At 38.8% G+C, this 15,279-nt stretch overlaps 1 protein-coding gene across 4 annotated transcripts in view; it reads left to right on the top strand.

The window, feature by feature from the left end:
• The window catches only part of THSD7B (thrombospondin, type I, domain containing 7B), a 792,320-nt gene that overhangs the window by 747,147 nt on the left and 29,894 nt on the right, over window positions 1–15,279 (top strand). For all 4 annotated transcript variants that reach the window (XM_012728237.1, XM_012728251.1, XM_012728256.1 and 1 more), the window contains 3 exons: window positions 365–506; window positions 3,298–3,413; window positions 5,434–5,551. In XM_012728237.1, the coding sequence (XP_012583691.1) occupies window positions 365–506; window positions 3,298–3,413; window positions 5,434–5,551 (376 nt within the window). The remainder of the gene's footprint in view (window positions 1–364; window positions 507–3,297; window positions 3,414–5,433; window positions 5,552–15,279) is intronic.

Genomic DNA, 15,279 nt, shown 5'->3' with positions numbered 1-15,279 from the left:
TTTTTTTTTTTTATTCATTGAAACATTTAGAATTCATTGATCTATGGCTGTAGTGGTAGACTATTTGAGAATGCAGAATGAGTTTAATTGATGAAAATAGTTTCCATGTGCCTAATTATACTTGGGAGGTAGAAATCTAGCCTTCGTCATAATGTACAAAAAGAACATGCTGGCAAGTGACAAAAAGCAAAAACTGCACAGCAAAAACTATAACACCGAATGGTTCTATTTTCTAAATGTTGCTTAACACTGTTGATTGTCTCTCATCTGTGCTGTTATACACATATCTCAATGTATGCTGATAACATGCATAATTAATCAACTGTCACTCCTTTTCTAACTCTGTCTGCTCTTTGGTTTTCAGTCATGTGATCCCCATTCAATGCAGAGAAGAACTCGCCATCTGCTGAGGCCTTCGCTGAGCTCAAGGACGTGTGCTGAAGACTCACAGGTGCGGCCTTGTCTCCTCAATGAAAACTGCTTCCAGTTCCAGTACAACCTAACAGGTAGAGTTCAACCGTGGCCCTGCCATTTTCCCTGAACATTGATTAATGAGACAATGATTGTGTTTTCACCTTGGGATTAAGGACTGAAAGTAGAGTGTGCAGGTGTGTTGCCTGAAAGGCTAAGGACTTGACAATTTCAGTGTCCCTTCACAAGAAGAATGCCTCCTCTTGGTGTGTAATTCAGCGAGGCCACCTGGAGTCTGTGAATGAAAAGAAGCTTAGGAAGTCTTGGCAAATTTTCAGAGTAAAGTTGAACTAACCTATGATAAACTGAAACAACAAAAATAAGTAACAAGGGATAATTTACTACATAGAGAATAATGTAATCATGCTGTCGTTAGCGATTTGCTCTTTTATGGCCTTTAGTATTTTAAGAAATTTAAGCTTGTAATACACTTGCTCTATGGGTCTCATTAAGGATGAATAGTAGGGAGACCTGACTGAGCAGGGAGGTTTTAGAGGCACCAGGAATCACATCAACTTCATTATTCAGCCACTGTTCAGGTTTTTCCTGGAGATCAAAGTGCTGAGTGTCTAATACCAAAAGACTATTGAGTTACGTGGATCTGGTACCTGCCATTCTCTGCTGCAGCAGATATACAAAATGCCACAAAACTTGGACTCATGTCTCAGCATTGAATTCATTCAGTACTGACAGCCAAACTGCTGCATGCCCGCAGAGGCCAAGCAACAGCCTTTTATGAAAAACACAATTCCCCACTGAGGCTCTGGTGGCACTGTGGACATTTCTCAGGTACAAAACCTATGCACATTTCTGTGGGGCTCAGATTGTCTTTATAGGTCAAAGATGACCTCGTATTTGAATTATTAACATCAGTACAATACTATTATCATACTGGAACACTAATGTCATTGCCCTTTTTCTTATAGTAAAGGTGACCCAGCTACTTCATTTTTATAGAAATAGTTCAGAAACACAGCAGAATTCACTTTACCGGAAGAGCAAAATTCTGAATTACTATATATGGCTTTCTATACTCATTAAACTTCTAGATCATCTACCAAATGTCAGTAATTTCCTTAAAAAGGTTTTCTTCATATAGGATTAAGTATTTTCCTATCTGTGAACAGCAACAGTAGAATTTCCTAAGAATCAGATTAATTGTGGGGTAGTTTATTCTAACTCCCAATTGTCTACTTAGTAATACAATTAGCCAAATATGTAAAACCTCTCTCAAGAGACAATGATTTGGAAGAATTAGAATTTCTCCAAAAGTCATGTAGTTTGTATACCCACCCTCCTTCCTTTCTTGGGTCCTTCCCTCGGCCCCACTGTACCAAAAAGCTTAGATGATTGGATCTGTGTTGGCAAACATTTTCCAAGTTCACATCAAATACTACCATTATTTCTGTGCTACTTTCTCTCACAATTATCCTCAGCAAATCAGTGATTCAAAACTGGCTTTTCTTTGTCATCCTGATGATTGTCATTCCTTCCCTTCTCCTGTGGTCTGAGATGATTTCTAACAAAGCATTTGGCTTTTACCTCGAAACAACGAATATGATGAATTAGGACTGGGGTGAGGGAGACAGATACCAAAGTTTCTCTCTGTTCTTGTCTCCATGATGAAAGAATTCAATGCTGACACAAGAGTTAGGCAGAAAAGCAAGAGCTTCAGATAAAAACAGAGAAGCTCTCCGAGTAGACTGGGGTCCAGAGTGGGCTGCCACTTAGGAAGCAACACAGGAATTCATATGAGTACAGAGAGCGTAGCAGTGGGGTGGAGGTGTTGGGTTTGGACTTTGGGTGTTTCATGTTGTCTCGCTCTCTCTCTTTCTTTTTTTTTTTTTTTTAAAGATTTATTTATTTATTCATACAGAACTGGGGTACAGGCCAGAGATGCGGAGGGTGAGAGGATTCACCAGGGACAGAGTGGGGAGCAGAACAGGCAGATGAACGAAGTACACTGCTGAGGGGAGCAGCGGGCGGGTCAGGAGAGGTCTGCCACACCATGTGGATCTCCTCCGGGGCAGGCGGGGATCGAACTCATGAGGAAGTGGCTTAAGCTTCTTAGTGCTGTGCTTTAACCCACTGCGCCACCAGGGAGGGCCCTCTCTCTCTCTTTTTAATATTTAATTATGCATACAGAACTGGGGTACAGGTTAGAGCAGCAGGGGCAGTAAAAGGATTCACCATAGTAAGAGTGAGGAGCAGAACAGGCAGATTGATGAAGTACACTGCTGAGGGGAGCAGCGGGTGAAACAGGAGAGGTCTGCCAGCTCATGTTGGTCACCTCTGGGGCCAGGACTGAACTCACACTGAAGTAGCTGTAGCAGGCTTGCAGTGCTGTGTTTTATCCCACTGCGCCACCAGGGAGGACCTTCACATTGTCTCTCTTGTTGATTGGTTGAGACCTACTGGCTCCCAGTCACTTGGTCTGTTTTCCTGGAATGAGCTTTGGTCTGTTGCTTTGGCATGTGTAATTGCTTTCTGAATCCTTTGGTTCTCACTGGGTTGGAGTACATGATCCCTCGCCAATGCTCCTCATTCAGTTTGATAAATGGGCCTGCATCACCCTGAAACACACTTCCTATACTCAGCCTAGCTTCCTCATTCAATGGGAAGCTGGTACATTTTTGTTTATTTGCTGTATTGATTGTTTTGCAATAAAAAAAAATTGCTCAGTGCTTTTCAAAGCCCCCTAGCAATGGCTTTAGTATTATGGTACACTTACCTTCTTCCCTAAAAGAAAAGGATCCATGGTTCATTGTATTTTACTCACATGTTTATAATTTGGAAACTCAGAGTGTGGTCATCTTCTTCCTGTAGAGTGGAGCATGTGCCAGCTCAGTGAAAATGCCACCTGCGGACAAGGTGTCAGGACCCGGCTTCTGAGCTGTGTGCGCAGTGACGGCCAGTCAGTCAGCATGGACCAATGCGAGCAGGTGATTTTCTATTGGAATCTCATGTGCATAGCTTTGTCTTTCTTAATACTGGTCCTACTGCAATCTCTGGTCCTTGATGCAAACCACAGGCTGGTTTCTTCTCATCACAGCTTGGGTTAAGAAAGTGTATTAGTGTAACTACACTCGTTGAACCTTGTCAAAAACGAGCGAAGGTTATTTTGCACTGGAGAAATAAATTCATTAAAAAAACATTAATTTTAAGAACTTACTTAGATGTAATTGTTTTCCACCAATATCAAGTGGATTTAAGCTTAAATATAGCTCTATGTATTGGGCAACTGTACCTAGGGTGATCAGATAGGGAATATATATATATGCTGACCACCGTCCTTTGAATATAAGATGAACCGACACTTGTTATTAGAAAACCCATTAATTTGCTAAGCCAGTGGTTGCTGGATAAACAGCACGGTTGTATTTTTCTTCTCTATCTAAGTTAAAATGCCTCCCTACCAATTTTCAAATTAACAGGTTCTGAATTTTTGTAGTTTATTGGCCCTTTTTTCCCTGTGACAAACCATGTGGAGCTTGGACAAAAGGACAAAAGCTGTAGCCAAATCTGTTCTAAAGAAGTTAGTGTTTACCTCCCAGTGTGCAAGTGAAAGCATTATGGAGACAGTTTAATAGAAGTAAAGATGATGATGTGCTGTCGCACAATAAGAATCACTACCAAATCAATGGAATAAATTTGGAAATAAGGGCCCAGTTAACTCAGGTTTCTATGGAAACTCCTTAGCAAACGGGTTAAATGAAAACTGGTCCCATTTCTCCTAACAAAGGTAGATTCTGAACATAGAAATCAAAACGGTCCTCAGTTTCCTGACTTTACATTGCTCTGGACTATCATAGCACAGTGGAACCATATACCAGCACAGACCTGAGACCAGACCACCTAAATACAATGTCCCATCTGGGAAACTCTGAAACTGGCTAATAGAGGGCAGAGCTCTTGTCTACCAAGTGCCATTGATTTATGTTAACATTTTTCTTCATTTGATCTGCCTCTTTAGAAGTTGTCTGCTTCAGGAAAAATAAATCACCACTCTATACCAATGCCAAATAAATGAAAATATTATATTTAGTATATGTAATAAATCTTGTGATACAAAGAAAAGTGTAAACTATTTACAAATAGGCATGATATTTGGAAATCATATATTTCTAACAAATATTTAAAGAATAGCTATAAAAGGATTCCCAAATTATTAATCTACTTTGAATATCCATATATCAAAAAAAGTGTAGTGCCCAGATGGTATTCCCGTTTTGCCCACTTAACAAGTAATTGTGCTACAATCATTAATTTAGTTTGATGTGAACTTTGCTAACATTTAACATGTATTGAATGTCAATGTTTTCCTAAATAAGCAATCCGTATATGATTGCTGTAGAGACTGTTTCATTGTTCTGTTTCTTGGATGATTTATTCTTTCTTCTACCTCAGTCATTATATAATTTGTAGATTTTTGCCTGAGCGCTGGCTTCAGTGCAGGCACATGGAAAATAAAGGGTTTCACCAACTTCCCCTATTATGTCATTAGCCTAAATGGTCTACTTTGTGTACGTTAGCTGAATTATTAATTTTGATTCGATCTGATTTACCTTAGCTAGCTAGCTGTTAGTTCTTTGCTCTCTCTGTGTTGTTGACCATGCAGAAGTGCAAGTACCTGAATTCAGCACTGATTGTCACCCACGTGCCTTGCTGCTTGAGCAAGAGGACAATCTTTGTTTCACATCACTGCCTGTATTCCCAGTGCCCTGGTTACAGGTCTAATCCCATATGGAGGGTTTCGTAAAAAGATCTGGATTGATAAATTTCTATTTTCTGAGGCCAACCATTTTCTCTGATTGCCACCGATTTTTATAAAAAATGATATTTTTTCCTGCAAAAATATGGAAGGGTGATTATCAGAAGAAAGGGCAGTCTCTCCTATAAAGAGATAGTGATTTGATTTTTAGTGACTTTATTTCTCAAGTAAAATCCTATTTCCATCTGCAGAATAACTTGGAGAAGCCCCAGAAAATGAGCATCCATTGCCTGGTGGAATGTGTGGTCAACTGTCAGCTCTCAGGGTGGACAGCCTGGACAGAGTGTTCACAGACTTGTGGCCAAGGAGGTATTTGGGGCCCTTGTGTATACCAGTTGGGTTTTTAAATGTCTCTCTTTTGAAATGTCTCTGTGCTCTATAGCTTGACAAGTGGATATCAGGCATGTTGGCCAGGCAGAGATAGTTTGAGGTCACCCCCAAGGAGGAAAACACAAACGTCCTAAATTCAACCAATTCAAAAACTGCTGGCCTGTGTGGTTTCTGGAAGAAGTATGCTGAAATATATAAGTAAAGCTGGTTCCCATGGCAGGCAAATTCCCAAGTCACAGTGGCATAACGTCAAAACTAGAGATCAAGTTTTCATTCACAGAGTTATTTCCTATTGTGTCAAAATGTCATTCAATGACACGGGTTGATGGAGGTCTCACCGCTTTAACATAAGCAGGTTTCTCTGGAGAGTGATTGCCGCTAGCTCCAGGTGGTTCCTATGGACCAAGTTGGCAGTTGCACACATCTCTACCAGGTATATTCTGTTAGAATTTAGTTCCCAGCCCCCAACTCAGTGTAGGATGGTAGGGTGGGAAATGTTTCCAGATGGTCAGTTACTTCTCAACAGCAGTGTTTCACTGTGGAGGGAGGGAATGGAAATCTGTGGTGAGTAGCAGAGACTACCACAACATCCCCTGTCTGGATGGATAACCAGGGAATGCAGCAGGCAATCGGTACTCAAAAGTTAGGGAAATAGAAGTACAGATGGCAGGCATTGCAGCCCCTAGGCTAACACAAGGGTAAGCCATGGGTCCATGAAAGAGAAAGCCATAGATGTGACAGGAAACCACATAGCTGTAGTTTAGATAGGACTCAGGTCTGAAAAAGCTCTCATTCATACAAGGAAAGAGCCAGTAATTTAGAGTAGCGAGCTGGAAAGAACCCCTGTTATGTGGTTAAGTATTAGGTAGGTGAGAAACAATAAAGAAGCACTGCAAGTTAGTGAAATCATGGAATCAAGCTTGGGTCTGATTGCCAAACCAAGATATTTGAAAGTAGTTTTCTAGACATCGTTCTATGACTCTACAAGTGGCACTAAGATATGGGCTTGTTTTTAACCTACTGTCAAATAAGTGCACTTAGCTTGTTGATAATTTTCTGCCTTTAGTTGGCTCTGGGTGAGGGATTGAGGAAGGACTTGATATGTAAAAGGTACTCATCTGTGTACTCAGACCTAAGATCCTGGAGAGGACAGAGTGGGAGACAAGACCCAGGATATGTAATAGGAAGCTGTGGCTAATGCAATTGAAAGCTCCTTCTGCCAAGAGTATCTATAAAGCTAAAATTTAGGAATCCCAGCATCTAATGAAAACATGCCATCTCCCGTACTACTGCCAAACCTCAGAAACCAAAAAAGTTAGTTCCAGACCAAGATCAGTTATTGTGATTGAGCTATTATTCCTTAAATATTCTGATGGACGGCATGGTATTCTTTCAAGTTGTGCATCCCTTTATAGTCGGGCAAATCTAGGTGCGAAGTGTGGACATATTAGAGACTTTATTTTTTAGTTGAGAATTAAATGATATCTATATGAAGCATATAAGGTATATGAAATAAAGTATGTGATGGCACCTAACACAACAACTGATATACCATGAGTGGTTAGTACATGTGAATTTCCATCTCCATTTGCTCATGCTACCCATAAGTAATTGTGTTTGTTATCAGGGATTCCTTAGATATCTATTTATTTTAAAGATTTATTTATAGAAAAAAATGGGTGCAGGCCAGAGGTGTGTCAGGTGAGAGGATTCAGCAGAGACAGAGTGAGGAGCAGAACAGACAGAGCCACTGAAATACACTACTGAGGGGAGCAGCGGGCGAGACAGGAGAGGTCTACTGTGCCATGTGGATCACATCCCTGGCCAGGGATCAAATTTATGCTACAGTTGTGAGACCCTAAAACTTAACTCCTAGGCCACCAGCAAGACCTAATTCTCTAGATACTTAAAAGCTTATTCCATAATTGTAGTCACTCTCTTCTACCACTCTCCTATCTCATTTTTGGACCTCACTCAGAATCCATTCACTATAATCATAGCCAAAGTGCAAATCCAAACAAGTGCTTTCCTGCCGACCATTACCTTTCATCATTTCATCTATCCACTACACACATATATGTGCCATTTATTGTCAAGCTATCGGGACTGCAGCAGTGGGCAAGAGAAGGAGGGAAAGGAAGATGATGTCCCTATTATCACAGAAGTTACAATCTCATTGAGGAACAGCAGACAGTGAACAAATAGGTAATGTCGCATGTTATGAGTTCACTCAGGCGTCCTACAAATGAGAGCTTTTACTCATATTTTTCATGTCTTTCATCAAAACCCTTAGCTGCTCCTCAGTCCAGTGATGATCCACCTAGACACCCCACAGCCTGAGCACTTCAGGCTTGGTGCTCTGCTGTGGTGTGTGACTCTCACGTTGGTAATGGGCAGCATGTAACCTCATGCTGTGAGCATGGCCCCTGGAGGCTGCAGTGCCTCCCTCTCGGTGCTGTCCTCCTCCATCCCCCTGCACTGTCCCTGGGCTCTCTGCTCTAACACGACATATTTCAGTCAGATCCTTGAGTGCTTGCTTCTTTCCACCTTGGCACCTTTTCTCTTATGGCCTCCTGCTTTAATCAGACATGAAATACTGAATCTGTTGTAATGTCTGTCCATCTGTGGGGGGGGGGGAGTGGGCAAAGACTTTGTTGACTTTTTTCATGGATGAATCCCTGCCATCCCTGTTCCTGTGAAGGGAATGTTCCTCATCCTTGCACATTGGATGGATTTCAGTTACAGTTGTCATTGTCACATGGCACTGGGCCATACAGGGAAGCTTGCAAGGGGCGGGCTTACATTCGATCACAGCCCAGAGTAGCCAGCTCCTACTTGGCTGTTTTCCTTTCTCTAACACACAAGACTGTTCTGTGTGAGGAGATAGAGGATCTGTTTATTGTTGCTTTTGTCTGACAGTCCTATTTGTGCTCCTGAATCAGACCAGGGACAGATCTCCATGTTATGCTAACACACCACATCTAAATGGAAGACTACAACATTTGCTCAGTGTTAAAATATTTAATATTTCAAGCATTTCTGTTAATGCTGTAAACTCCTCAGACCCTTTTTGTCTACTCAGAAAACAAAAACGATCACTCTTTATAAATCTGAATGCCATTATTAAAGGACTCCAGGCAGTTAGAGTTTGAACTTTAATTCACCCTTTCCAATCTGTAGTATAATAAACATTCAAACAAAGGTTTCCTAGGAAAGTCATTTGTGAACAAAGGCATAGGAGTACTAGCGAAGGAATGTTAACTACTTGTAGAAATCAAATTGTATAAAGCACTTGGAAATCATCTGAATAGCATCCATTGGCATAAAGCTATGACACTAGAGTAAATCACCTCGCACTAGTTTGCAAGGGTCTAGCCAATAAATTCTTGATACTCTTTCATTGGCCTATAGGTATCTTCATCTCCTGAAGTGTCAGGTGTAATAATGCCTTTTAAAATTATTCCATGATTTTTATATATAACAAACCCTCCAAATAATCTAAATGGAGATGCATTTTATTATCTCTTTATTCATTCAACAAAGGTTTATAAAATTATGCCTGTTATTCTGATGCCTAGTAGTATCCTCTTTCACTGTCAAAAGTAGCAGTGTGGAAAATAAATTATATTGTGACCCTGCGATTTTGAGTTCTGTTCTTGAAGGCAGAACTGTAGAAGTTTATTCATATATGTCACAAATACTCATTGGCTGCTTTCTGAGTGCTAAACATTATCTCAGCAGCTGAAAATACAGCAGGTGGGGAACAGATCCCAGGCAAACATAGTCCCCTGGCTTCATGAAGCCAATATTCTGATAGGAAAATGGCTCACAACGATGTGACAGAGTGATAGCGAATAAGCAAGTAAGTAAATACAAAAATAACAGATGCTGATAAATGCTATAATGAAGAAAACAGGCTAGGTGATGCCGAATAGAGAGAATCTTGCCAGGAAGTGAGGGCTGGGGAGGGGAAGAAGGGCCACAGGAGAGGTGATCTTTATGCCAAATGGAATGGCAAGTTCCAGTAGCTCTTGTAACTGTAGTTTTTGCTGGGCTGTTCAGTGTTAAATCTCACAAGCACCTTTTCTTTTAATTGAGGTAACATTGACTAACACTGTATATAAGCAGGAGGGCCACCTCCTCAGTGTACGTCACAGCATCCCACCACCAAAGAACTCATACTTCTCAGTACTTGTATTTAAGGCTCTGCGTCAGCACCTACAGACAAACTATGAGTATTTTTCCAACTATTTATTTGTGCCCAACTATAACCTGAAAATATGATCATCCTGAAAATATGGCCTGTGAATTTTAGGCACCTCCCCTCAGGATGTAGCTGAGCAGGTTCCACCCTCCCTAAAACCCCTCCAATTTTTCCTCCATTCCATCCTTCTCTCTCCAACCTCTAGCACAGCTCTACCCATCAGCACCCTGCTGGCACGTTTCCCAAATGAGAGGATTCTGTATTTAAATCATGCCTTTATCCTCTTACAGAGCAGCTTAAAAAACAACGAAGAGTGAGAATCAAAGCAGAAATAAATGGCACAGATGAACTAGTTTCTTAAAAGAGACCAAACTTAGGAGCTGAAACTCTTAGTGAGAAACATCTGCGCCTTGTGTCTTCTAAGAGCACATGCTAGCAGCTGTTCTTTGTATGAGTTGCTTTTTATTCCAACTGTCTGTGGCAATGGGGCAGAGACCACAAAAGGAGTTTATTTAGTCACATTAAAGTGGACAAGCGAGTTGTACGGGAGTCAGATATCAGCACCTGCGGCTCACAGCTAACTTCTTTATCAAAGGCAAAAAGTTCACACATGTGTCTCTGTTTATGAATTCACTGAACGTTGGGCAAAACCTGGTGTGTTGGCTGTCCTAGATGTTTCCCCAAGAGTCACACTTCACTGTCAAACCCACAGAACTACATTGATCTGAGCGGAAATTTTGAAATGAGCTCTACCTTTATTTTCCAAGTGCCTACGTTGTATCTTTAATGTTCACCTGACGTTTGCCATCTACTTTCCAATTGTGTTAGAGATTTCAAGGTCAAAACTGTTTGAATCCAATTTATTTCCACGTCAGAGAGAGACTGATGCTAAGCTTCCACTAAGGGATCTTTTTAGATAGATTTCAAAGATCAAAGCTTGTAATAGAGGAGCTTAATATTTGGATTAGTCATGTTCTTTGTTGAATTTTCATCAGTTCAGTGGAATAGAGAACTCCCTAAATTGAGAATATCGTGAATTATTCATAATTATTATTTAACAGGTAACTTTCTAAGAATGTTATTAACCCTACACTATGATTTTTCCTATTTAAATGTTTTAATGTAGTATATTGTGTTTATGAGAGTATTCTATACTATGTGATACAGTCTACCTTTTATTCCCCAAAGTATACATTTATATACTTTGTGAACTCTAGACCACAATGAAAAATGATTTGGGTAGACTCTAAAGTATCATATACTTGTGACTGCACATTTGCCCTGCCTACCTTTTTAAGATTTCAAAGGCAAGCCACTAATCTTCATTTTTGTAACCTATATAAAAATTTCACCAGTTCAAACTCATATAAGATTATTAGTTTTGATCATAAGAATAAGTAACTAAATGGTAGAATAGAGACAAGGAAAGACTAGACCAAATCCGAGATCTGAGTTTGCTTAGAGATAGCTTTTCCATTGGCCAGTCACAGAATTTTGAACTAATCCTTGCGGAACTTACTTTCATTATTTTCCTTTATCTTAAGATAAGTCATGTGTATTACTTCATGTGTTCATTAAAGACACAAGTATTGATGCAGGAACAGTAACTTAATAGTAGTATAAAGTACAGGCATTATTTGCAGGCAGTTAAATAATCTGCTCAAAACCATGCATCTTGTCACTGATGGACGCAACACTGGAACCCCATTTCAAAGTCCCATTTGTTCCATTGTGCTCCATTGTATCTAACACTGTGAATGTCAATGTTCCTGCCAGGTACATCACCCTGGGTCAGGTACTAGAGCATGCTATAAAAATTTTCATAATGTACAGGTGTAGCTAAATAGAAGGCAGAAGGAATAAATCTCAATTTGGACACAGGGTACCAAAGGATCTAAAAAAGTCCCTCTGAATTTTAAGTTTTCTAAATGTATACTTATTTCATAAGTGGTAATGTCACTTATTATCTCATCTACCTAGTTGGAATATAGGTACAGGGACCACTCTTAAAGATGAGGAATTGGTGATTTTGATGGGTGAAGTAGCTCTAAAATTGTCAAAATTAGTCTCTCTGACCTCACTTTGACCTTTGATCTTTGACCTTCTCATCAAATAAGGAGCCATAGGTATTTCTGCTATGTATACATATTTATAGTGGTCTGTCACGTTTTGTGACATTTTAATAGCACTGAAAGTGATTGCTGAGGATAGAACTAGATGGAAGCTATTGATTGTATATACACACTCTACCAGATAAATCTGAAACTCTATTTCTAAGCATTGGGACCTAACCTGTCCTTAAAATACTCCTATCTATTTCCATGATAGCATGGTCTTGCTTGATCTAAAATGATGGTCTTGTTACTCCCTTACTTAGCTGGCATCATTCCTGCGGCTGGTAGTGATGTGGTCATGATATTTTTCTTCTCTTTAAAAAAAGCCTTGGAAATATTAATTTTGCTTAAATTGAGTGTTCTCTGGGATGAAAGGTATGTGGGTGCCTGAAGCAATTCTCCAGTAAGTCATGGAATACCTCCAGAGGGGAAACCCAGAGACCAGAACTGAGTGAAGAACCTTTACAGCATCTTCTACCTCTGCCAAATATATGACAAAGATGTCTTCAGTTTGTAGATCAGCTAGTAATTCTTTTTACATTAGAAAAATAACTTTGATTCCAGATTCATTTCCCTCAGAGTATATGTTTAAAACAAAATTTAACTTAAATATTTATAAACATCTCAGATTTTGTTAAGAGAACTGAAAAAAATTCAGGCCCAACCAGGCAGTAGCTAGCATAAAGAGCCATGTGAAGTTAATTGAGCAATTAATTTATAATTTAACTTTCTCCTTGCTTTCAGAAATTTACTCCCATCAGTAGCCAAAAGCAAATAGTTCCGACAAAGATATTATAGCCATTTTTTTATAATGGAATATGAAATGTTCACATATAGGTAGCACATTTATTACAGAAAGTAGACCTAGGTACATTTATCAGTCTTCTTCAAGTGACCTAAAATCACCATAACATTTGATACTATAATTTGGACCAGATAAAATCTGTGGAAACCACCTGCTTTCAGAGTAAGGAGAACTATGTATGAATTGCTCCAACTGTGTGGCTCTGCATTGTTTGACCTCTCTGAGCTTTAAATGTCACATTTTAAATGACAGTGTAAATGTGTCTAAAGTATAACCTGAGACAAGAATTTTTACTAAAGTTATTTATTTGAGGGGAAGGGAATAACAGTTGTTCACAGCTAAGGGTGGTAAGGAAAGCAAGATAATGTGGCATATTCTTGCTTAGTTATTTGCCTTATCTATAAAATCACAATACTTCATAATCAATTTTTTTTCTCTCCATAAATACTATATAGTGACAAAAGGTGTTCTTCCATTAATTGCCTTAATCAGAGGCATTTGTGATAATAATTGATTGGCATGACCAGTTATTAATGAGGTTTTTGTTAGTATTCATTTATTTTGTCAGCTGCTAGTATATGCTGCTATATTATGTAGAAGGTATCAAAAGTTTATGAATAAATTTGTAGGAGGAATTACTTAAAAGTGGGAACATTTTATTCCATAACAATTTGGGAGAACAATTTGGGGGACCACTTGAGTTTTGTGGCATTGGTTGCTGATGCTTTGCAGATGTCAGCTCTGGAAGAACAGACTCTGCCAATAATTGTGCATGTGCCTTGAAAACTCAATCATATGAGAAAGTATGACATAAGGTGAAAGTCACCTCACCACACTACACTGAAGGCATTTACTTGTCTGTAGTTCCTTGGAGATTATAAGTATATAAAGGTAAATTTGCTCAGCTATTTAATGAATGATTTAAGGTTAAATCATTCAATAGTAAATAGGCATGTTCTTCATTGTTTTTATTCTTACATATTCCATTTCCCCCTACAAACATACTAAATATTGTTTGCCTGGATCATATTAAAGTTATCCATAGCTACCAAAACCATAATTTTTAGTTAATTCAATGACCATGAGTCAGAACCACAGAAGAATCACTGTTTAAAGTCAACCAACATAAAGGTACAATGCTGGCTGACTATTGGGACCTGAAAGAATGACCAGGACTGAGAACCAGTGCTTTTTAATTTGCCTTTAATGAATGCATAAACTGACGAAAATTAAGCCATTTTGAGACTATTTCCTGCTTAGAATTTTCCACAACTTCTTTGTGATGAATCTTTAGAGTGAAGTCTAACTACTGATAAGTTCAACGGAGGTATGGGCAACAAATTTACTTTCAATTTGTATGCCAGTACCAGTATCACAGTATCACTTTCCCTATATTGCCTTACTTTTTTTTTTTCCCCTGAAGATCTTACCACACAATCCTGTTTTTTTTTCTTCATTGTAGTAATTATTGCTAACTCAACAGTAGCAATAATAATGAGTTCCCAATATTACCAAAGGGAGAAGAGAAGACTCAGGGAGAACTGCTAGCATTTACCCTACCAAATTTTGAATCTTTATTAATTTGGAGACATCTTATAGGAAGTATCTTTTTTAGCCTTTTATTAAGAGATTAGTCAGTTTCTATATCTCATTGGTATTATTCATATCTACTTTTTAATTCAGGTTCCAAAGAGAACCCTAATTCTCTCTGATGCTGTTATTAAAAAACAAACCCAATTATGTAAGAATTCTCCCACTCTAAAATTGGAAGAGTAAGGATATGCATATGCATAATAGCAACTTGCACTCTTATTCTGAGAACTGAAAGAGTTCAGGCTGTGGTGTAAGTGATTTACTGGTTGGGAATCAGTCTGAATCATTACCAATACAACTATGCAGTTGTGTGCATTCTATTCTATTAACACAATAAATTAAGTTGGCATATTTTATACACTAGAATGGTGTATATGATATGAAATAGTTATTTTTTAAAGAAATATGTAAAGACCTAAGCATCACCTAATACATTTTAGATATGCTATAAGATGCTATTTTTTATTTATATACCAATGTGGATTAAGTCCAAGCAGCCCCTATCATTTGAGTATTTACCTGAATGCCCATCACCATGAGTTCTGTGGGAAGCATCATATTATATAAGAATGCTCCCTAATGACCTATGTATAGAGCTATCCCCAAGTCAGCAAGCCCCTTTATGGATGCAAATGTTGTGTCACTGCATCAGGGGATTTGTTGGTCAATCTCTTCTGTTGCAAGTTGGACTCACAAAAAAGGGGGTCACAAAATGGAGTGATCTCTACACCAGAGATTAAAAGGAGCTCTTGAAGTTTTTGAAAAGTGACTCAAAGTTCAAAGATTCTGTGATCAAACTTCAAAAGTCAGTCAAATGTAGTATCTCTTTCATTACAGGGTCATTTTAAAATTATCACTGAAATATCAGTGGCAACTATGAGTGCAAAGTTGCAATGATGATTTACAGGGTAGTTAAAATTAGAGGAAATAAACCTATCTCCATGCTTTTTGTACCAGGGATAAACCCATTTAGGAATATTTATTAAAAAAA

Source organism: Condylura cristata, unplaced genomic scaffold (assembly GCF_000260355.1).
Source record: "Condylura cristata isolate star-nosed mole 26May11 unplaced genomic scaffold, ConCri1.0 scaffold00002, whole genome shotgun sequence".
Classification (NCBI taxonomy): Eukaryota; Metazoa; Chordata; class Mammalia; order Eulipotyphla; family Talpidae; genus Condylura; species Condylura cristata.
The sequence above is the reverse complement of the archived record's forward strand: the minus strand, read 5'-3'. Positions and strand labels throughout refer to the sequence as shown.